Here is a 24,987-nt window from a genome sequence, read left to right on the forward strand (position 1 = left end):
TACAGTGACGGGGCTGTGAGTGGCAGGCCTCCATAAAAATCCATTACAGGGTCAACTGAGCTGCAGCAAGACACTGCTCAAAACTGACTTCTAGAAAATCAATATCCAATATAAAAATATAAATATAAAGTGGAATAACATAGGTACCTTGGCAATAATATAGAAGTCCCTCAGTTATCCAGAATTAGAATACTAGATGCATGCATTGCTAAAGTAAGCACTCGTCCCAATATTCAAACACTGTTATAGAGTCATAGAATAATACAGCATGGAAACAGACCCTTTGGCCCAACTTGTCCACGCCAACCAAGACGCCCATCCAAGTGAGTGCCCTTTACCCGCATTTGGCCCATATCCCTCTAACATTGGTAGGAAACCAGAAAAGAGAAAACTTCAGTCACAAAAACAAAGCATCAGAGTTCCTACCTAAAGCATGCTCATCCTTGGAATGGAAACTTATGGTTCTCAATACCAGGAATTCCAATCCAGGACATTGACAAATCACAGTAAAATCATTTTGTGCCAACCTCAAGCTATATTTACATAATATGTGAGGGCAAATCAATTTGATTTTTCAACACTGAGAGGATAAAACATTTAGAAAAACATGACACTCATTCTGATTAACTTTAAGATAGGCTGTACTATTCTTTCTTATCTTAGATTATACATCAAGAAAAAGTTCATGCAGTTTGAACTGTTCTTTTTTTAATTTTGCAAATCAAGCACTGGAAAAGTTTTAAAAATTTAGAATCGCAGATATCAGATTTCTAAAAAATTAACAATAGTATTTTTAAAATTTAGTTTTCCAATGTTTCATCTGATTTATGCAATGATAAGTTGAGCCTTACAGACCAAAACATTCCAATGTTTAATCACCAGTCTACGTTCAGCAATGTCAGCCACTGTGGTTGGAATTGGCTTCACCACTTCTGGGATTAACCAGAGATAAAATTGGTCAGGTTTTATCCTTCCAACTGAGGGAAATACTTCAGTGCGCACTTCAATTATGATGGCCCCCAAATTTAAACACAATGACGCAATTCATTCTCAAGGCTAAATAAAAAACACCACCGATTTGGATGAAATGATGGAACATGCTTTTGGGAGGGGAGGGGAGGGGGTAGGGAAGCAGAGTCTAAGATGGAAGAAAAATCGGCAATATTGGAGCATTTTATACCAGAACATTTCAAATGAATAACACAGGGGGTTAATTTTTAAACTGCAAAAGACTTTTGTGGATTAACAACAAAGACGCTGGAACTCTGGAATAACAAGAATTGCTGGAAATACTCAGGTCGGGCAGCACCAACAGAGAGAGAAACAGAGTTTAAGTTAACGTCCTCATCTGAGCACTTACAGCACTTTCTGCTTTCACTTTTGCAGATAAAAGCAGTTTTGAAAAATGATGCCAAATTTGAACTGATCAACACAGCATAAAAACATAAGAAACTGATGCAGGAGCTGGTCATTCAGCTGTGTGCCTCCTCAGCCATCCGATAAATAGTGGCTGATCTTTGACTTCAGCACCACTTTCCTGCACTAAACCCAAACTCCTCAATTTGTTTACTATCTGTAAATCTCTCGTTCTCTTTCCTGAATAAACTCAACAACTGAATCACCACGTGCCTCTTAGGGGAAGAATTCCAAAGATTCACCACCCTCTGCGTGAAGAATTTTTTCTCATCTCTGACATGAATCACTGACTCATTAAAGTGATTCCTGGTACTAGACACCACAGACAAGGGAAACATCATCCCTGCATTCTGCCCTGTAAGAATTTTGTGTGTTTCAATGAGGTCACCTCTCCTTCATTTACATTAGAATTTAGCCCCAGTCTGCTTAATCTCTCCTCATACACTAATTCCTCCATCCTAGGAATTATTTGTGAAACTCTCTCCATGACATATATCCTTCCTTAGAGCGGAAGACCAGATCTCTATACAATATTCCAGGGGTAGCCTTGCTAAGGTCTGACATATTTAAGCAACACAATTAAACTACTCAAATCCTCTTGCAACGAAGGGCAACATACTGTTGTTCTAAAATAAAAACGGTAAATGCTAGAAGCATTCGGGTCAGGCACCCACTGTGTAAAGGAAGACAAAATTACCTTGTGCTTTTAATTTTTTTTTAAAAGATAAAAACTTTTTCAATGTTTGTGTTGAGAAATTTTAAAAAACTGATCAGTCCAGGTTGCATGAACTTTCTCGATGCACGATCCAAGGCAAAAATAATAATAGTGCAATCTGCATGCTAATAAAGATTAATTAGCATGAGTTTGCCTTCCCAATTGCTTGCTTCACCAACATGTTAACTTTCAGTGATTCATTTACGATACTTGAGTCCTTCAGAACACCAACACCTTTCAATCTCCCATCATTTAAAAAGTACTTTGTCTTTCTATTTTTTTCTACCAAAGTGGATGACCTCATATTTTTCCAAATTATATTCCATCTGCAATGCCTTTGCCCACTCACTGAAGCTATGTACATCTCCCTGAAGCTTCTCTGCATGCTTCTCACAGCACACACGGCCATCCCACTTTGCATCATCAAAGAGGAAAAAACAAAATGGTAGCATCCAAGTCAAACAGAAAACTATTGCTTACAAGTGAGGAAACTTCTAAGTTACTTGCAAGAAACTTGTTAACTGTTGCTTACAAGTGAAGCAGCTTGCAGGAGAGGTCAAAAACGCATACTAATCCTACTGTTTGGTGGATACGACTCCATTTGAACTACATAATTATCATCTATACAATTACATTCTGTCTCTAAAAGAAACTCTCCAAGATACTTAAAGACTAATGGTCAGTAAAACATTGAAAGATAATGTGGCAAGGAAATTAATATTTGCCAAGTTTGAAATTCAGCTTCGAATTCTGAACAAAAATTTGTATTTTCACCATTATGTTTATTGTCCTATGAAAGAATTGAGTAGTTCAAATACAGGAATACGTTTTTAATCATGTGCACAATGACTTGAAACAACAAATTATTTTCTCAATTATGACAAGGAACCCTGGAATGAGGAAGGAATGAATCACAAATCAAAATAAAAACTATTAAACTTTTACAGCAAATGTAAAGGAACAGGAAAACTGTTCTGCTCCAAGTTGAACGTGGGTAAAATAAACAGGATTCACCTGGTCGGAGGAAAGTGATGAAGAAGATCCCACAGCGTCAAACTAGATGGAAAGAGATGTTGAAGTCTGGATCCATCTTCCAGCTGCAAAGCAATACGAACCTAAGAAAAATCAGTAACAAAAATGTCAAATACTAAATTAGATCAGAACATACAAATAAGTTTATTATGATTTTGATTAAAACATTATATTGAGAATTATAGAATATGGGGGACATTTTTTTCTCCTTTCTCAATTCTGTTAAAAATTTACATATATAAAATGTTTGGTTCAATTGGTAGAGAATTCACCTATGAGCACATGAGCAAATACTACAGTGCAGTGATGAAAAAGGGTTACACAGTGTGGAGCTATTAGGTAAAGACTTTGTCAATTTGTGCAGCTACATTGTAAAAAATTTACAGGTCACCATTAAAACAAAAGGCAACTCTTCCTATGCTCCAGCCAACATTTCTCCCCAAACCAACAACTTAGAACAGATCAACTGCTCTTCTCATTGCTATTTGTGAAATCTTTTGCCACAGTTCCAACATCATATATGCCAAGTTACTTCAAAGGAATAAGAGGGATGATATCTTTGAAAGCAGATTAGTTGCCAGGCTTAGATCAAGTGTGTTCCAGGCTATTGAGAGAATGGCTACAGAGAATATGCTGCAGGACAACAAGGCTACTAATGTAGTATCATTGTTTGGACAAGATGAAAAGGTATAGACCAAATTATTGAAAAGATGTGAGGTATCGGTGCTTATTGCAGAAGGTCCTGGGTCCATACCCTTTTATTCCTAAACACTCTGTCGGGTCGTAGGGTCGTGCGGGGGTGGGGGGTGGTAGGAGGGTGGGAGGGGTGAAGGCAGTGGTTGTTTGGGTAGGTAGCTTGGTAAGTAGTGCACTCATTCCATCTTTTATGCTGGGCTTCTTTGTGTTCCTGACAAAGGAAGTGAAGATTATCAGTGCCAACCCAAATGATCTTCTCAGTCCACTTTGAGTAGTAATGAGGCAGAGATTCCCATGTGAGTGGGGATGTTACACTTTTTTCCCCCCAAACTGACTGTGAAAATATCCTTGAATCTTTTCCTTGGTCCACCTGGTAATCTCTTGCCATGATTGAGCATGGAACAGATCATCTGTTTGGGGAGTCATGTGACAACACAGGTGACTCACTGGAGCCAACTGAGAGTCACTAGAACTTTAATGCTGGGGGCTTTGGCCGAGGAGATGACACTGACCTCAGTTTGTTTAGCCTTCCAGTGAATTTGATGGTGTAGCAGATACAGCACTGATCGTGCCTCTCCAGTGTTTTGAGAATCCTGCTGTACATAGTCCTCGTCCCAGAAGTGAGTAGGAGGAGTGATCACTGACAATATGAACAAGAAAATATGAAACCAAGAGTTCTGTGCTGGGTTTCAGGTCTTCTCCTTCAAACTCCATTTTCCTCAGATGGCCAAAGGTTGTGCTGGAGCACTAAAGATCTGCCTGCACCAAGGTGTCAGATATTTGGAGTGTCAGATGTGGGGACCCTGGGAAACTACCAGACTCCCCGATAACTACATCTGCGCAAAGTGCACCGAGATGCAGCTCCTCAAGGAACGGATTGAGAGTCTGGAACTGCAGCTCAATGACCTTCGGTTGGTTAGGGAGAGCGAGCAGGAGATAGACAGGAGTTATAAAGAGTTTGTAGACAGCACCTCAGTGGCGGTCCCCCTCAAAAACCGATATCTCATTTTAGATTCGGTTGGAGAGGATGACCTGATAGAGGAAGACCTCAGCAACCGGGACCTTGGCACCATGCCTGGTACTGTGGTCCAGTGGAGGAAGCGAAATGCAGTGGTTATTGGGGATTCTATAGTAAGGGGTACAGATAGCAGATTCTGCAATACCGACAATGAGTCTCGGATGGTGTGTTGCCTCCCTGGTGCCAGGGTACGGGATATCACGGACCGGGTCCAGAATATTCTGAGGGGAGAGGGAGAGCAACCAGAAGTCTTGGTACATGTAGGTACCAATGACATAGGTAGAAAAAGAGAAGAGGTCCTGAAGGAGGAATACAAGGCATTAGGGAGAAGGATGAGAAGTAGGACCTCAAGGGTAATAATCTCAGGATTACTACCTGTGCCACGTGTCAATGATAGGAAGAATAGAAAGCTCTGGCAGATGAATGCGTAGCTGAATGACTGGTGCAGGGGGCAGGGCTTCAGATTTTTGGATAATTGGGACCTTTTTTGGGGGAGGCATGACCTATTCGCTAAGGATGGGTTGCACCTAAACTCCAAAGGGTCCAATATCCTGGCGGGAATGTTTAATTTAGTTGTAGGGGAGGGTTTAAACTGATCTGGCAGGGGGATGGAAACCAGGATGTTAGGTTACAAGATGCTAAGGTAAGGGAGGAAGTTTATAGAAACAAGTCCAATGAGGATGGCAAGAAGGACAGGCAGGTGAAAAGTCAGGATAATTTGCTGAATAATAGAAGTACAACAAATCAGGATGTTAGGATACAGAATGTTAGGATAAGGGATGAGGTATAGTATGTAGTGAAGATGGTAAGAAGGATAGACAGGTGGAAAGTCAGGATAATCTGCTGAACAATAGAAGTACAATAAAATCAACAGCAGATACCGGACTAAACATACTATATTTAAATGCCCATAGCACTAGGAATAAAGTAGATGACCTAGTGGCACAACTACAGGTTAATAAATACGACATTGTGGCAATCACCGAGTCATGGCTTTATGATGGATGTGATTGGGAACTGAATGTCCAGGGGTACACAGAGTATAGGAAGGATAGGCGGGTAGGCAGAGGGGGAGGTGTGGCCATGATGGTTAGTAGTGATATAAAATCAATAGAAAGGAAAGACATTGGGTCAGAGGAGGCGGAATCCTTATGGGTGGAGCTAAGAAATAGCAAGGGTAAAAGGACAATAGTAGCAGTCATATATAGGCCCCCTAAAAGCGGTCAGGAAGTGGACGATAAGTTGCAGTTTGAGATAGAAAAAGCATGCCAGATTGACAATGTGAAGATAATTATGGGGGATTTTAACATGAAGGTGGACTGGGAAATCCAGCAAGGCAGTAGAACTCAGGAGAGTGAGTTTGCGGAATGTCTAAGGGACGTTTTTCTGGAGCAACTTGTTGAAGAGCCCGCCAGGGGATCGGCTGTTTTGGATTGGGTGCTGTGTAATGAACCGGAGGTGATTAGGGAACTAAAGGTAAAGGAACCACTGGGAACCAGTGATCACAATATGATTGAGTTCAGTTTCAAGTTTGAGAAGGAAAAGCTGATAACTGGTGTATCGATATTTCAGTGGAACAAAGGAAATTACAATGGTATGAGAGAAGAGTTGGCCCAAATTGATTGGAAGAGTAAGCTAGCTGGAGGGACGGCGGAGGAGAAATGGAAGGAATTTCTACAGGAAATAAGGAAAATGCAGGATAGATATATTCCAAGAAAAAAGGTTTTGAATGGAAAAAAGGCACAAATGTGGATAACGAGAGAGGTGAAGGCTAAAATAAAAGCCAAAGGGGCGGCGTACAAAGAAGCAAAAATTAGTGGGAAAACAAAAGACTGGGAAGCTTTTAAAAACCTGCAGAGAGAAACTAAGAAGGTCATTAGGAAAGAAAAGATGAATTATTAAAGGAAATTGGTGGATAACATTCGAAAGGATACTAAGAGTTTTTTTAAATACATAAGGAGTAAAAGAGAGACACGGGTTGATATAGGACCAATTGATAACGGTGCAGGAGGTATTGTAATGGACGACAGAGAGATGGCAGAGGAATTGAATGAATATTTTGCATCGGTCTTCACCGTGGAGGACATCAGCAATGTGCCAGTTAGTCAGGAGTCTCACGAAATGGAACTGAGTTCAGTTAAGATTACTAGGGAGAAGGTGCTAGGAAAACTAAATGGGCTAAAGACTGATAAATCTCCCAGACTGGATGAGATGCATCCCCGGGTTCTGAAGGAGGTGGCTTTAGAGATAGCAGAGGCATTGGCGATAATTTTCCAGGAATCGATAGATTCCGGCATGGTTCCGGAGGACTGGAGGGTCGCAAATGTAGTTCCGTTGTATAAGAAAGGTAGGAGGCAGCATAAAGGAAATTACAGACTTATTAGTCTGACGTCAGTGGTGGGAAAATTATTGGAATCTATCCTCAAGGATGGGGTTACGGAATACCTAGAGGCGCAAGGCAAGATAGGTCCTAGCCAACATGGTTTTGTGAAGGGAAGATCCTGCCTGACCAACCTATTGGAGTTTTTTGAAGAAATCACAGGTAGGGTGGATAAGGGAGAGGCGGTAGATGTTGTGTATTTAGACTTTCAAAAGTCCTTCGATAAGGTGCCTCACAAGAGACTGATTAATAAGATGAGAGGTCATGGAATTACGGGTAGGATAGCAGAATGGGTGGAGCATTGGCTGGTTGGCAGGAAGCAAAGAGTGGAAATAAAAGGATCTCGTTCTGGTTGGTTACCGGCTACTAGTGGTGTGCCGCAGGGGTTGGTGTTGGGACCGCTCCTTCTTACCTTGTACGTCAATGATTTGGATAATGGAATAAATGGTTTCGTGGCTAAGTTTGCAGATGACACCAAGATAGATGGAGGAGTAGGGAGTATTAAGGAGATAGGAAGGTTGCAGAGGGACCTAGACAGTTTAGGAGAATGGGCAAGGAAATGGCAGATGAGATTCAATGTTGAGAAATGTGCAGTTGTACACTTTGGAAGCAGAAATAAGCGGGCAGATTATTATCTAGGAGAGAAAATTCAAAGTACGGAAGTACAAAGGGACTTGGGGGTACTTGTGCAGGATACCTTAAAGGTTAACCACCAGGTCGGATCGGTGGTAAAGAAAGCGAATGCTATGTTGGCATTCATTTCGAGAGGTATAGTATATAAAAGTAAGGAAGTGTTGATGAGGCTCTACGGGGCACTAGTGAGGCCTCATTTGGAATATTGTGCGCAGTTTTGGGTCCCACATCTTAGGAAGGATGTGCTGACGTTGGAGAGGGTTCAGAGGAGATTTATGAAGATGATTCCAGGAATGAAAGGGCTTACGTATGATGAGCATTTGTCGGCTCTTGGACTGTACTCGCTGGAGTACAGAAGAATGAGAGGGGACCTCATAGCGACATTTAAAATGTTGATAGGAAAGGACAGAGTAGATGTGGCTAGGCTGTTTCCCTTGGTGAGTGAGTCCAGGACCAGAAGGCACAATCTTAGAATTAGAGGGTACAGTTTCAAAACAGAGATGTGGAGAAATTTCTTTAGCCAGAGGGTGGTGAATTTGTGGAACTCCTTGCCACGTACAGCAGTGGAGGCCAGATCAGTGGGGGCGTTCAAGGAAGAGATAGATAGATATCTAAATAGTCAGGGTATCAAGGGATATGGGGATAAGGCCGGAAATTGGGATTAGAATAGGTTTTTTTCCCCCATTCCCCAATTCTTTTTCCCTTTTCCTTGGAGCATACTCGATGGGCCGAATGGCCTGCTTCTGTTCCCTTGTCTTGTGATCTTGTGTCATCCAAGTTGTGGGAAGTGGTCCATGTTTTCCAGGGTCTCATCGTGGACCTCCACTGTCAGGGGCGGTGATGTGCAGTAGGGATAGGCTGGCAGAGAAACTTTGTGTTGCAGATGTTCATAGAGTGAAGGAGTTGATGATATGGTGCTTAGCCTCCAAATATGCACACAAGAAAAAATTATTTGTATAGTGCTGGGGTTGCAATGACTTTGGTTCTGGATTGGAGACAATATAGGCTGCAAAGTTGGACATTTGTTCTGCAGATTAGCTCCACTCCAACAGACAGGTTGTAGGAGAAGAGATGTACCATTGCCAAATGAAAGATCAGAGAGTTGGGACAAAGATGCAACCTCACTTGACACCAATCTGCATTGAGGTTGGGTTGGTGAACATCTTGGCTTGCATGCCACCTAGTAGGAGAAATAACATCGCAGCCAAATGTCTTGATGCATGGACTCGAATCGAAATGGCAACAATTCCTTCCCCCACCACAGATGCTGTTTGACCCTCTGAGCTCCTCCAGCAGATTCTTTGTTGCTGCTGAGGGCTGAGATCCAGCTGAAAACCCATGATCTTAAGAAGGGCAGTAGAAGGAGAGCAGCAGACCCAGCCTCATTGATAACTATAATGAGCCTAGCTTTCTTAATGCAGTCAAGGTTATCTATGATCTAAACACAAAGGCCCACTCCATTGTGGATCAAGAATGGAGGAGAGTTCATTAAGGACAGAGAAGAAATTCCTTCCCCGCCCCCACCACCCGCACCCCCGCCACCACACAGATGCTGCTCAACCCACTGAGTTCCTCCAACAGATTGTTTGTTGCTCCAGATTCCAGTATCTTGTGTCTCAGCCTTCCAGTCCTGGTAGAGCTTCCTTTTCCCCCTCCCCTTTCTGAGACATGGAGTTTCCAATCTAAACCTTGTGTTATCTGTTAATTTTCTCCCAGGTTTACTGATTACTTTCATCAAACTTGTCCTGATGTTACCTGGTAGAGAAGTAGGTAAATTGTAATTATGTGGAGTCTAGACACTATGGACACTCCAAAACTCCAATTGGTTGGATTCAACAACTTGTCTGTGCAGCTACATCTGAGAAGAGCTATCTTGCATGGAACAGACCTTTAATATTTATTTTCTAACAGCTTCATTTTTATTGCCATTGTTTTAGGGCCAGGCTGATAGTAAAAACAGAGCTTATTAGGCACGGTCAGTTCAATAGGTATGGGTATCTCTTGTGTCATAGGTCCTATTGATAGCCTTGCGGTCTCCCGCTTGGACCCAATTGAAGCCCAATCCAGCAACCTCCCAAAATTTGAACTGACACTGAGATAAAGTTCTAAGGGAGTGCTCCATCTACAACCTCAGTCTCCTGTAAATTTATCTGTGGCAATATTTAGGAAAAATCGTGCAGTGCTCCCGATATTCTGGCTGGTATTTATCACTCAGCCAACACCAACAAACCAAATTCATCTGGCCATTTCCATATTTTGTTTTAATGATTACACTTCAAAAGTACTTCATAGACTCATGTTAATGATTATTTTGCCTGGCTGTAATCTTGGAAGCTATTAAATGGGGAAAATGGCAAATGTAAACATGCATTGTATGCGAGAACATATATTGTAGGTCACAGCATATCAACGCGTCAGCACTAATGTAATCACTAGAGACGTCACACAGCAGAATGCAATAAGGGGAAAATACTTCCACACGACTTCTCTTTACATTCTATTAGCTTTTCAGGACTCTGTTGTGTCATGCTCAGTCAGCATAGTGACACAGCTAGCAGAGCTGCTGCCTCACTACCCCAGTGACCCTCATTCAATCCTCACCTCCAACGTTGTCCATGTGGAGTTTACACATTTTGTGACTGCATGGGTCCTTTGTGTGCTCCAGCTTCCACACACATCCCAAAGTTGTGTGGTTGGTAGATTAATTGGCCACTACGAGTTGCTCCTATTAGGTTGGGGAGAGGGTTGGAGTTGATGGGAATGTGGGAAGAATACCTTGGGATTAGTGTAGGAATGGCATAAATTGCTGCTTGATGGGAGGGGCAGATTCAGTGGGCCGAAGGGCCTGTTTCTGTGCTGGATACATCAATGTCCTGAACAACACAATTTTAATTTCTGTACAGTCAGTCAGGAAGTTTCCGGAATAAGCATTTGGAACAACAAAACCTGAAGTTCCAGAGCTGGGAACAATTGCTCACGATGACAAATACACATGACTTTAAGCACATGATGCTTGGAAATCAATGTTGTTTGTTATAACATTGATGCTAACAGATAAAAAAGATACAGCACAACAAAATATTCAACAGCATTTGTTCATCCTCTACCACTAAGAATATTATGTGCCAGTCCCCCTTCAAGTCATCCTGACCTGGAAAATATCACCATTCTTTCACCATCATTGGGTCTAAATCCTATTACCTTCAGCAAGACTTCAGCAGGTTAAGCATGTAATTTATTGAAATAAGCAAATAATATTAGCCTTGCCATTGACACCCACATTCCAAAAACTAAATACAGTTATTTGTAAAGTTCAGCTTTAAAAACAGATATTTTATCTATTTGTTAAAATAGAACCTTTATCCAAACAACTTCCCAATGATAAGTTAAGGGCAGTGAAGCCAACTATTCCTAATTAAAACTATTAAACCATATTTGAATTAAATTTGATGAGAACTATTTTGAAACAAATACCGCTTGTTCTTAGAAGCTTGCTGTCTCACGATTACATTTCCTACCATGGGTATCTACAACATACCCTGAACACTGCAGATGGTCTACTACAAACAGATGTGGGGGGAAAAATGTATGTTTACGGAAACCAGAAATTACAGTTTGTCCTGGGCTATTAATACCAAGTTGTTTTTGAAAAAAACAGTATTTATGGAAAAGAATGATTCATGCAACAACAATAAAGGATGTTCTTAACCAGTCACCAGTCTCCCACAAAATACCCCTAATATATCAAAGACCATTAGGCTTGGGAGTTCTTTCATGTGGTTGTAACAATGCTCCAGAGCTTAGCTCACACTAGACAGGTTTAAGATTTGAAGGCACATATGAAGCCCTAAATCCAACCCTGACACCCTATTTTACTTCTGCAGCGATGTACCATCCGATCATAAAGCACAATTCAAATCCTTGCAAAACCAGCAACTGTAGATAACTTGCAATTCTCAATTCAATTATGCCACACAGTCACTGCAATGTAATTTTTTTTACATGTTTTACTTGATGTTACTTTATCAGACTCCTCTGTCTCCTTTTATTTAAACTTCACATTAAACCTTGAATTTTTTGAAGAAAAATTGTCACTCTTGGCCTGTTAGAACTACATATTTTATAACTTGGATGCCAGGTAAATAAGGATTTGAAACTTAATTAGCAAGATAATACATACCAGAGACCCATTAAAATATCTAGAAACACAACAATCTGTTGGAGAAGTGGGCTGAAAAAGGTTAGATGAAGTTTAATCCTGATAAATGTGAGATTATGCATTTTGGGAGTAACAATGAAGCTAGGACATACACCATGAATGGCAAGGTCCTAGGGAGCACTGAAAAACAGAGGGACTTTGGTGTGCAAGTCCATAGGTCCTTGAAGGTGGTAGTGCAGGGAGATAACATGCTTAAGGCGGCATATGGGATACTGACCTTCATCAGTCAGGACACTGAATACAAGAGCAGGGAAGTTATGTTCCAACTTTATGAAACATTGGTGAGACCTCAGCTTGAGACTGCATGCAGTTCTGCTCATCACACTATAGAAAAAAACGTGATGGTGCTGGAGAGGGTGCAGAGGATATTAACCAGGATGTTGCCTGAGTTGGAGCATTTCAGTCACGATGAGAGACTGGAGAGGCCGGGTCAGATTTCCCTGGAGCAGAGGAGGTTAACAGGAGAGATGATCGAGCTATATAAAATTACAAGGGGTATAGACATGGGAGACTGGAAGAAACTTTTCCCTATATCAGAGGTAGATAAAACTGGAGGACATAGAGTTAGGATAAGAGGCAAGAGATGTAGAGGGGATCTGACGGGGGCCTTTTTCCACCCACAGAGTGGGGTGTACCTGAAATAGACTGCCTGAGAGAGTGGTGGAAGCAGAGTCAGCTGACAGCAGTTAAGAAATGTCTAGACAAGCACTTAAATTACCGAGGCATGGATAGTAATGGGCCAAGTGCTGGAAGATAGGATTAACACGAATAGGTGCCTAATGGTCAGCGTGGATGTGATGGGCCCAATGGCCTGTTGCCATGCTATATTACTCTCTGACTCAACAAGTATAAACTTCTTGCAATTTCAGAAATGAGATGCTTGTATTTATTTGCATTTTACAGCAAAGGAGCATCCAATTGTTTCTGACAAAGTTGAAAGCAAAATAATTCTCAACTCCTTCCCCCACTCTCCTCTGCACCACCCCACAACTGCCTTTCTGCATCATACATAAATAATGGGCCAGAACTTGGTGCCAGTGGTGAGTGGCTCCATCTCACCACAACCGACATTAAGCATTCAGGCTTCCATACTCCAGATTCACCTGCGTCAAATGCTGCCCAAAGCCTTCCCAAACCTAAATGACAAGGGCCACATGCTGACAGAGGCTTATATTACTACTACCACTACATTAGTGTAGTAACACCACTACACAGGTAAATATGAACAAAATCTGTCCAAGAAATAGCTGAAAAAATACCTGAGAGCTCACAAAAGCATACCCAAGATTTAGCCAATAATCAAAGCTTCCTATGCGTTTGAATTCTTCTCAATATCTTGATAGTCTAAAATATTAAAATTCAATGAAACAATTAAAACAATTATAAAATTATTAAAAATTAAAATATTGAGGGTTGTAGCGACTCACCGTCCGAGCAAGCGAACCGGCTCGGCGGTCGGGTCGCACGTCATTGGAGTGGCGAGGCCCAAGATGGCAGTGGGCCTTCGTCTTCCCCAAACGACAGGGGGAACCCACGTGTGGGAAAGGTTTGATGACGTGGCGTATACGTCATTGCCGTTTTGAGTGGGCGGGAACTGAGTCTCTTAAAAGGCCCGCACAAGGCGGGAAAATAAACAGTTCTTGTTCTGAAACCCTTCGACTAGTGTCTTGTTTTACATCGCGGTAGCAGCCGCTACATTGATGACCCCGACAGTCCAAACGGATCTTGGACCCGCATAATGGATGACAACGCAGCAGCCAACGCAGTGGCACTCAAGCTGCCCACCTTTTGGACGCTTCGTCCCAGCGTCTGGTTCGACCAGGCCAAAGCACAATTCCACCTTCGGCAGATCACCTCCGACTCCACAAAGTACTACCATGTGGTCAGCTCTCTGGACCAGGAGACAGCTGCCCAGGTTGGAAACTTCATCCAGTCTCCTCCGGAGGAGGATAAGTACCCAGCTTTCAAAGACCTTCTGATTCGGACCTTCGGCCTCTCCCGTCGTGAGCGCGCCACCCGCCTGCTTCATCTCGACGGCCTAGGGGACAGATCCCCATCCGCCCTAATGAATGAGATGCTGGCATTGGCCGAGGGACACAAGCCCTGCCTAATGTTCGAACAGGCCTTCCTCGAACAACTTCCCGATGACATTCACCTGCTGTTGGCCGACGCCGACTTCAGCAACCCATGGGAGGTAGCTGCCTGGGCAGATGTCCTGTGGAAGGCCAAACGCGAGAGCGGTTCGTCCGTCGGCCAAATCGCCAGGCCGCGAGCCCAACGCCTGCCTAAACCAGTCCCAGCAACTGAACGGCCACACCCCAGAAACACAGACGACGACACTGGCGACCAGCTATGTGTTTCTACCATCAGAGGTGGGGCACGGAGGCCCGTCGATGCCGCCCACCCTGCAAGTTTCAGGCAAACGCCAGGGCCAGCCGCCGCTGATGGCTACGGCGGCTGGCCGCCGACAAAGCCTCCTATTCGTTCAGGACAAGCAGTCTGGACGGCGTTTCCTCATCGATACTGGAGCAGAGGTCAGTATTTTGCCCCCGACCAGCTGCGACACTCATAACAGGCAACAAGGTCCTGTACTCAATGCCGCAAACGGCACAACGCCTGGACTCCATTTCCCTGCCTGGCAATGAGTTCACCAAGCTCCTAGCCGAATTCCCATCAGTTTTGGCACCTCAGTTTACAAATTCTAGGCCCAAACACGGGGTGCGACACCACATCATTACCACAGGGCCACCCCTTCATGCCCGAGCACGGCGACTACCTCCAGACAAGCTCCGCCTGGCAAAGGAAGAGTTCCGTCGCATGGAGGAGCTGGGGATCGTTCACAGGTCAGACAGCCTCTGGGCCTCCCCCCTGCACATGGTCCTCAAAGCCACCGGCGGGTGGAGGCCCTGCAGCGACTACCGCAGGCTGAATGACGCCACCACCCCAGACCGCTACCCCATCCCTCACATCCAGGACTTCGCAGCGAACCTACAATGGGGCCCGCATCTTCTCCAAAGTTGACCTCATTCAGGGATACCACTAAATCCCGGTCCATCCGGATGACGTCCCCAAAACTGCGATTATCACCCCATTCGGCCTCTTCGAATGCTGTTTGGCCTTAAGGACGCCGCGCAGACTTTCCAGCAGCTGATGGACATGGCAGGCCGAGACCTGGACTTTGTGTTCATTTACTTAGATGACATCCTAATCGCCAGCTGTGACCGCCAAGAACACCTTTCCCACCTCCGCCAACTGTATTCCCGTCTCCGTGATTTCAGCCTCATGATCAACCCGGCCAAGTGCCAATTCGGACTTGACTCTATCGATTTCCTCGGCCACAAAATCACCAGCGACGGGGCAACACTCCTACCTGCCAAGGTAGACGCTATCCGCCATTTTACCCGCCCCGACACGGTCAAAGGCCTACAGGAATTCCTGGGGATGGTCAACTTTTACCATCGGTTCATCCCGGCAGTAGCCCGTATCATGCGCCCTTTGTTCTCGCTGATGGCTGGTAAGGGCAAGGACATCACCTGGAACGACGAGGCTGCGGCTGCCTTCGTTAGGGCCAAGGACGCCCTGGCAGACACCACGATGCTTGTACACCCTAGGACAGACGTCCCAACCGCCCTCACGGTGGACGCATCCAACACCGCAGTTGGTGGGGTACTGGAACAACTAATCAAAGGCCGTTGGCAACCCTTGGCATTTTTCAGCAAGCACCTTAGACCACCCGAACTGAAATACAGTGCTTTTGATCGGAAACATCTAGCGCTGTATCTGGCGGTCCGGCATTTCTGGTATTTTCTAGAAGGCAGACCTTTCACCGCTTTCACTGACCATAAGCCTTTGTCCTTCGCCTTCTCCAAAGTCTCCGATCCCTGGTCAGCTCATCGACAGGGACATTTGTCCTACATCTCCGAATTCACAACGGATGTCCAACATGTCTCCGGAAAGCACAATGTCGTTGCTGACGCACTTTCCAGACCGACCATTCACAACCTGTCCCTGGGTGTCGACTACACGGCCCTGGCTGATGCACAGCAAACCGACGACGAGCTGCTCAGCTACAGAACTGCAGTCTCGGGCCTGCAGCTCCAAGATTTCTTGGTCGGTCCAGGTCGGCAAACCCTCCTTTGTGACATCGCAACAGGTCAACCCCACCCTATAGTTCCCGCAGCCTGGCGGAAACGCGTTTTTGACTCGATACATGGGTTGGCGCACCCGTCCATCAGATCAACTGTCCGACTGGTCGCCAGCAAGTTCGTCTGGCATGGCCTGCGCAAACAGGTCAGTGAGTGGGCCAGGACTTGTCTGCACTGCCAGACATCGAAAATCCAACAACACACCAAGGTCCCACCACAGCGGTTCGGGCCTACCCGTAGAAGGTTCAACCACATCCACGTCGACCTCATTGGTCCTCTGCCAGTTTCAAGAGGAGCCCGGTACCTCCTTACCATCGTGGACCGGTTCACAAGGTGGCCAGAGGCAACCCCCCTATCTGACATCACGACTGATTCCTGCGCCCGGGCGCTGCTCACAACTTGGATCTCACATTTTGGTGTTCCAGCCCACATCACTTCAGACAGAGGCACCCAATTTACCTCCAGCCTCTGGTCTGCATTAGCGACCATGCTGGGGACGCAGCTGCACACCACCACGGCCTACCACCCTCAATCAAACGGATTAGTGGAACGTTTCCACCGCCATCTAAAATCAGCCTTGATGGCCCAACTGAAGGGTCCTAACTGGGTCGACAAACTGCCTTGGGTCCTGCTTGGCATAATCACTGCCCCCAAGGAAGACCTCCATGCTTCGTCAGCTGAACTTGTGTACGGTGCGCCACTGGTCGTCCCAGGGGATTTCATACCCGCCCTTTGGGACCAAGGGGAACAACCCACGGCAGTCCTGCAAAGACTGCGCGAGAGGCTCGGCAACTTGGCCCCGATTCCCACTTTGCAGCATGGTCAAGCCCCATCCTGTCAGCCCAAAGAACTACAAGACTGTAAGTTTGTTTTCGTTCGCAGGGGCACACCCCGGGCACCGTTGCAACAACCATATTAGGGGCCGTTCCGAGTCATCAGGAATAATGGATCCACCTTTATTTTGAACATTGGGGGCAAGAAGCAGGTCTTCACGACGGACCGCCTCAAACCGGCCCATCTAGATCTACAACAACCAGTCGAGGTTCCAGCACCGCGACACAGAGGCCGACCTCCTAAGCGGCGGCTAACACAGCCCACGGACCTTAGGGACCGTATCGCTGATTCTGGGGGCGGGGTTGTGTAGCGACTCACCGTCCGAGCAAGCGAACCGGCTCGGCGGTCGGGTCGCGCGTCGCTGGAGCGGCAAGGCCCAAGATGGCGGTGGGCCTTTGTTTTCCCCAAACGACAGGGAGAACCCACGCGCAGGAAAGGTTTGATGACGTGGCGTATACGTCATTGCCGTCTTGAGTGGGCGGGAACTGAGTCTCTTAAAAGGCCCGCGCAAGGCGGGAAAATAAACAGTTCTTGTTCTGAAACCCTTCGACTAGTGTCTTGTTTTACATCATGGTAGCAGCCGCTACAGGGTAATGCATTTGATGTTGCCTGTGTGAATTTGAACAAGGTGTTTGACAAAGTCTTGTTCGCTGGAAAATGACAAACCACATTAAAGATTAACTCCATGACGACAGTGGGGTTCCACAGAGCTCAGCCTAGATACCCTGGTGATATATAATTTGAAATAAAATGATTTACACGATTGGAATTTAAGTAATTAAGAAATATGCAGATGGTGCAAAAATTTGCAATATGATCTATAGCAAGGAAGAAAGTTGTTCCTTGCTGGACAGTATAAAAAGGTTGATCAAGTGAACACAACAATTGCAAAAAGAATTCATTTGGTGAAGGCTAAATGCATGTGCCTAATGCACAAGTCTAACATCAAAGTGCGGTCAGCAATACTCCAATGAAGTCAGGAAAACATTGTTTCGTGCAGAACTGCCACTTTCCCAGTAAGTTCCAGCCCAAAAATGAGAGGGGGCCATTGAGTAGTCAGTTTAAAGCTTTGCCTCAAACATGCATACACAGATATACAGTACATCTCAGAAAATTAAGTGGTAGTTGGTTTATTAACAGTTACTGAACAAATCAGTCATTTATTTAAATATAGTCCTAATGGTCCAGGACAAGAGTCCAGTAAGAAATCTTAATGCAACACAAGTTTTTTCAGTTTCACAGAAACTCAGGAGCTTTCCAACTACTAATTCCAAATTCCTCCAGGTGATAAAACACACCAATATACAACAGCACAGACCATGTGTACAAGAATTACTCAGCACTGAATCCTTCTCCAAATGCTAATCCCTACTTAATAACGGAGTCTCTGGATCCTCACATGTGCCTGAACCATACAGGTGAGATCATTCAAATAGGTTAGAATTTAAAGAAGTAAGTTCTTTAAGATCATTAAGTTACAGTGTGGACAAGTCAAATGCATCACGCTTTATAAAAAAAATGCCTTCCCTTACCTTCAACTCACAGCTAAAATAACAGAAAGCAAACTGTTCTCACTAAATGTGCTGATAAGTAAAATGAGTACAACTTGGAATACTGTCTTCCCTCAGTGATTGTGGTGGAAAAAAGGGAAACAGAGTCTGATAAACTTGTAAAACACATACTGAGTTGCCAGAAGATGTGACATAAATCAAACCATGCAGTATTATTCAGTGATCCCACACTACATTGCCATGTAAACCAAATGAAAAAAGAAAGTAAGAGTAATATGGTACGGATTCAATGGCCTACTTCCTACTCAAGATTTTACATTCATAGTCTATGTTGTTCAACCTAATTTGCAGGGATCTCATCTGAAAACAATCTTATCCCATTCTTGAAACAGTGTTGGGCAGATGTCTTGCATTAATATTCTCTCACAAAATGTATATTAGATGCACTTTTTGACATAATCCAGGCGTAACAGCATTTACAGATTCTTTTTATTTCATAATATGAAAACCATATGGAAGTGAGGTTTTACACCATAAAACAATTGTCAATGGTTACATTTAATATCGACAAGTGGGAGGTTGTGGTTAAACAGATGTAAATATGAAAAAGTCTAACCAAAATGTGCTCTACAATATTCAATAGTATTTGCAAAGTGAATAGGAATTACCTGTTTCTCCACGCTTTGAAACTAAGTGCCCACAATAGAAACAGCCAGTAAATTATATTTAGGTTCTAGAAAAACCTAATATTTTTTTAACACATTCAATGTTAGGCTATCAAGAAGTCAATTTTAGTGAAATTAAACAAATTTCCAAGCATTTGCTTGACTGTTAAACTTCAAGTACCCTCTCAATCATCATCTAACAATGAACACAAACAAGACATACTAAGAAGATCTTCATAAGGGCATTAGGACAATCCTTCCAGAAGAACTATACATACAGGAAGTGGAAAGACCTAAATGAAACATCAGCAACCACCTTTCAACAGACAATTCTGACTAGAACAATTTATTTTGTCTGCATTAAACCAAATATTCAAAAACAAAAGCTTAATTTCATCTCATTTTCAACCACTAAGGGGAATCAATGGCAGAGAAAGAAGGAAAACATATTGGAAACAGTGGAATGGTAGGTATCATCATCAGAGCAAAACCAACAGAGATGGAGAAACAGAGAGAATGCAATGAGTCCTTACAGAAAGCAGGGTTAGAGGAACTGTAATCAAGGCAGAAGTCAGTAAGCTTGCAGTGGACACTGGTTTATCCTCTGAAATGGAGAGAAAGAAAAATTAAGGAAAACAAGAGTCAGAAATGGACCATGTGAAGAAGGGAAGGAAAGTTTCCAAAGGAAGTGAGGTAGAGACCAACTAGGAAATGATGACGATTTTCAGTGGTGAGGTCAATGCACAGAATGGTTCCAGAATCGAATGAGGTCTCAGAATTGTACACAGTGGTGACTGACTGCTGACGGATCAGGTAATTGTTTAGTAGCACATCTCTACTCACTCTGCAACCGTGACCCTTGGCTTCCAGTTGCCTCTTTAATTCTCTCTCTCTCTCCCACTCCATTCTCTATCCTGAGCTTCATTTACCATTCCAAGAATGTTCCCAGAACACATTGTCCAACAAGGCACATTACTAGACTCAGTGTCCCTATTGGACTCAGGAGTTAAAAATTTGGCATTTTTAACAAAACCAGCATTTTTATTTAATTGTTCCTTCTGTGGCGACTCACCGTCTAGTCGGGCGAACCGGCTTGGCAGTCGGGTCGCGCGGCGTCGGAGCGACGAGGCCCAAGATGGCGGCGGGCCTCGTCTTTCTGAGCGACGGGGAGAACCCGCGCGCGGGAAAGTCCTGATGACGTAGGACTTACGTCATTGCCGGTTTTTTGGGCGGGAGTTTTTCTCCCTTAAAGGGCCCGCACAAGGCGGGAAAATAAACCAGTTCTGTTTGGCAATCCTCCGAGTAGAGTCTTGTTTTATTCCGCGGTAGCAACCGCTACATTGGTGACCCCGACGGTCCAAACGGCTTTTGGACCCGCGAAATGGACGACAGCGCAGCAGCCAACGCAGTGGCCCTCAAGCTGCCCACCTTTTGGACACTTCGGCTCAGCGTCTGGTTTGACCAGGCTGAAGCGCAATTCCACCTTCGGCAGATCACCTCCGACTCCACGAAGTACTACCATGTGGTTAGCTCTCTGGACCAGGAGACAGCCGCCCAGGTTGGAGACTTCATCCAGTCGCCTCCGGAGGAAGATAAGTACCCGGCTTTCAAAGATCTTTTGATCCGGACCTTCGGCCTCTCCCGTCGTGAGCGCGCCGCCCGCCTGCTTCATCTGGATGGCCTGGGGGACAGATCCCCATCCGCCCTAATGAATGAGATGCTGGCATTGGCCGAGGGACACAAGCCATGCCTGATGTTCGAACAGGCCTTCCTCGAACAGCTCCCCGATGACATCCACTTGTTGTTAGCTGATGCCGACTTCAGCAACCCCCGTGAGGTGGCCGCCCGGGCAGATGTCCTGTGGAAGGCCAAGCGCGAGAGCGGTTCGTCCGTCAGTCAAATCACCAGGCCGCGAGCCCAACGCCTGCCTCGCCCGGCCCCAGCAACCGAGCAGCCACGCCCCAGGAACGCAGACGACGACACGGGTGACCAGCTGTGCTTCTACCATCAGAGGTGGGGTGCGGAGGCCCGTCGATGCCGCCCACCCTGCAAGTTTCAGGGAAACGCCAGGGCCAGCCGCCGCTGATGGCTACGGCGGCTGGCCGCCGACAGAGCCTCCTCTTCGTTCAGGACAAGAAATCTGGACGGCATTTCCTCGTTGATACTGGAGCGGAGGTCAGTATTTTGCCCCCGACAGGCCGCGACACTCGTGACAGGCCACCAGGTCCTCTACTCAATGCCGCCAACGGTACAACGATACGGTCTTTCGGCACCCGTACGCTTCAATTACACTTTGGCGGCAGCCGTTTTACCTGAACCTTTACCCTTGCCACCGTCGCCCGACCACTCCTAGGCGCCGATTTCCTTCGGGCCCACAACCTGTTAGTCGACCTGCGAAGGAAGCGGTTAGTCCACTCTAGCACTCTCCGGACCTATCCCCTGGGAGAAATCAGCCCACCAGCCCCGCGCCTGGACTCCATTACCCTTTCTGGCGACGATTTCGCCAAGCTCCTAGCCGAATTCCCATCGATTTTGGCACCTTCGTTTACAAATTCTCGGCCCGCACATGGGGTACGACACCACATCATTACCACAGGGCCACCCCTTCATGCCCGAGCACGACGATTACCTCCAGACAAGCTCCGCCTGGCAAAGGAAGAGTTCCATCACATGGAGGAGCTGGGGATTGTTCACAGGTCAGACAGCCTCTGGGCCTCCCCCCTGCACATGGTCCCCAAAGCCACCGGAGGGTGGAGGCCCTGCGGCGACTACCGCAGGCTGAATGACGCCACCACCCCGGACCACTATCCCATCCCTCACATCCAGAACTTCGCAGCGAACTTACACGGGGCCCGCATCTTTTCCAAAGTGGACCTCGTTAGGGGATACCACCAAATCCCGGTCCATCCGGATGACGTCCCCAAAACTGCGATTATCACCCCATTCGGCCTGTTCGAATTCCTTCGGATGCCGTTCGGCCTTAAGAACGCCGCGCAGACCTTCCAGCGGCTGATGGACGCGGTAGGCCGAGACCTGGACTTCGTGTTCATTTACTTGGACGACATACTGATCGCCAGCCGTAACCGCCAGGAACACCTTTCCCACCTCCGCCAACTGTATTCCCGCCTCCGCGATTTCGGCCTCACGATTAACCCGTCCAAGTGCCAATTCGGACTTGACTCTATCGATTTCCTCGGCCACAAAATCACCAGCGACGGGGCAACACCCCTACCCGCCAAGGTGGATGCTATCCGCCATTTTGCCCGCCCCGACACAGTCAAAGGCCTACAGGAATTCCTTGGGATGGTCAACTTTTACCATCGTTTCATCCCTGCAGCAGCCCGTATCATGCGCCCTCTGTTCTCGCTGCTGGCTGGTAAGGGCAAGGACATCACCTGGACTGACGAGGCTGCGGCTGCTTTCGTTAAGGCCAAAGACGCCCTGGCAGACGCCACGATGCTGGTACACCCTAGGACTGACGTCCCGACTGCCCTCACGGTAGACGCGTCCAACACCGCGGTGGGTGGGGTACTGGAACAGCTACTCGAAGGCCGCTGGCAACCCTTGGCATTTTTCAGCAAACACCTTAGACCGCCCGAACTGAAGTACAGCGCTTTTGATCGGGAACTTCTAGCGCTGTATCTGGCGGTCCGGCATTTCCGATACTTTCTAGAAGGCAGGCCTTTCACCGCTTTCACCGATCATAAGCCTCTGTCCTTTGCCTTCTCCAAAGTCTCCGATCCCTGGTCAGCTCGTCAGCAGAGACATTTATCCTACATTTCCGAGTTCACAACTGACATCCAACATGTCTCCGGAAAGGATAATGTCGTTGCTGATGCACTTTCCAGACCAACCATCCACAACCTATCCTTGGGTGTCGACTACACGGCCCTGGCTGACGCACAGCAAGCCGACGACGAACTGCCCAGCTACAGAACCGCAGTCTCGGGTCTGCAGCTCCGAGATTTCTTGGTTGGTCCAGGTCAGCGGACCCTACTTTGCGACGTTGCGACTGGTCAGCCCCGCCCTATTGTCCCTGCAGCCTGGCAGAGACGCGTTTTTGACTCGGTACATGGGTTGGCGCACCCATCCATCAGATCTACTGTCCGACTGGTCGCCAGCAAGTTTGTCTGGCATGGCCTGCGCAAACAGGTCAGTGAGTGGGCCAGGACTTGTCTGCACTGCCAGACGTCAAAAATCCAGCGACACACCAAGGTCCCACCACAGCAGTTCGAGCCTACCCGTAGGAGGTTCGACCACATACACGTCGACCTCGTGGGCCCTCTGCCGGTTTCAAGAGGAGCCCGGTACCTCCTTACCATCGTGGACCGGTTCACGAGGTGGCCTGAGGCAACCCTCCTGACTGACATCACAACTGATTCCTGCGCCCGAGCGCTGCTCACAACTTGGGTCTCACGTTTTGGCGTTCCGGCCCACATCACTTCAGACAGAGGCACCCAATTCACTTCCAGTCTCTGGGCTGCATTAGCGAACCTGCTAGGGACGCAGCTGCACACCACCACGGCCTACCATCCTCAATCAAACGGGTTGGTGGAACGTTTTCACCGCCATCTAAAATCGGCCTTGATGGCCCGCCTGAAGGGTCCTAACTGGGTTGACGAGCTGCCTTGGGTCCTGCTCGGCATATGCACTGCCCCCAAAGACGACCTCCGCACTTCGTCAGCTGAGCTTGTATACGGGGCGCCACTAGTTGTCCCCGGGGATTTTATACCTGCCCTTCAGGACCAAGGGGAACAACCCCCAGCAGTTCTACGAAGACTGCGCGAGAAGCTCGGCGCCTTGGCCCCGATTCCCACCTCATGGCACGGTCAAGCCCCATCCTGCCAGCCCAAGGAACTACGGGACTGTAAGTTTGTTTTCGTTCGCAAGGGCACACCTCGGGCGCCATTGCAACGACCATATGAGGGACCGTTCCGAGTCATACGGAATAACGGATCCACTTTTATTTTGGACATTGGAGGCAGGGAACAGGTTTTCACGGCGGACTGCCTCAAACCGGCCCATTTGGATCTGCAACAGCCTGTCGAGGTTGCCACGCCACGACGCAGAGGCCGCCCCCCTAAGCGGCAGCTGGCACAGCCCACGGACCTTGGGGACTGTCTCGCCGGTTCTGGGGGGGGGGTTGTGTGGCGACTCACCGTCTAGTCGGGCAAACCGGCTTGGCAGTCGGGTCGCGCGGCGTTGGAGCGACGAGGCCCAAGATGGCGGCGGGCCTCGTCTTTCCGAGCGACGGGGAGAACCCGCGCGCGGGTAAGTCCTGATGACGTAGGACTTACGTCATTGCCGGTTTTTTGGGCGGGAGTTTTTCTCCCTTAAAGGGCCCGCACAAGGCGGGAAAATAAACCAGTTCTGTTTGGCAATCCTCCGAGTAGAGTCTTGTTTTATTCCGCGGTAGCAACCGCTACACTTCCATATATCCTTGGTGATCCTGCATTTACAACTCAAAAAGACTTTTGTTACCATTAACCTTTTCCTGACTTTCATGCTATCTCAGAGATTTCTTTTTCTTCCTTCCTTTCCCCCATTCTCCGGATCCTAAAATGTGTTTCTCCCCAACTTTTCTCAATTTCCAACCCGAAACTTTAATTATTCATCTGTCAACAGATGCTGCCAGACCTGCTAAGCATTTCCAGTATTGTATATTTTGATTTCAGATCTACAGCATCTACAGTATTGTACATTAACTAATACCAGCTAGCTAG

At 46.4% G+C, this 24,987-nt stretch overlaps 1 protein-coding gene across 2 annotated transcripts in view; it reads right to left on the minus strand.

The window, feature by feature from the left end:
* The window catches only part of aspscr1 (ASPSCR1 tether for SLC2A4, UBX domain containing), a 193,471-nt gene that overhangs the window by 144,870 nt on the left and 23,614 nt on the right, over positions 1-24,987 (minus strand). For both annotated transcript variants that reach the window (XM_052033268.1, XM_052033269.1), the window contains exon 4: positions 3,146-3,246. In XM_052033268.1, coding sequence (XP_051889228.1) covers positions 3,146-3,246 — 101 coding nt within the window. The remainder of the gene's footprint in view (positions 1-3,145; positions 3,247-24,987) is intronic.

This window comes from Pristis pectinata, chromosome 18, assembly GCF_009764475.1.
Source record: "Pristis pectinata isolate sPriPec2 chromosome 18, sPriPec2.1.pri, whole genome shotgun sequence".
NCBI lineage: Eukaryota > Metazoa > Chordata > Chondrichthyes > Rhinopristiformes > Pristidae > Pristis > Pristis pectinata.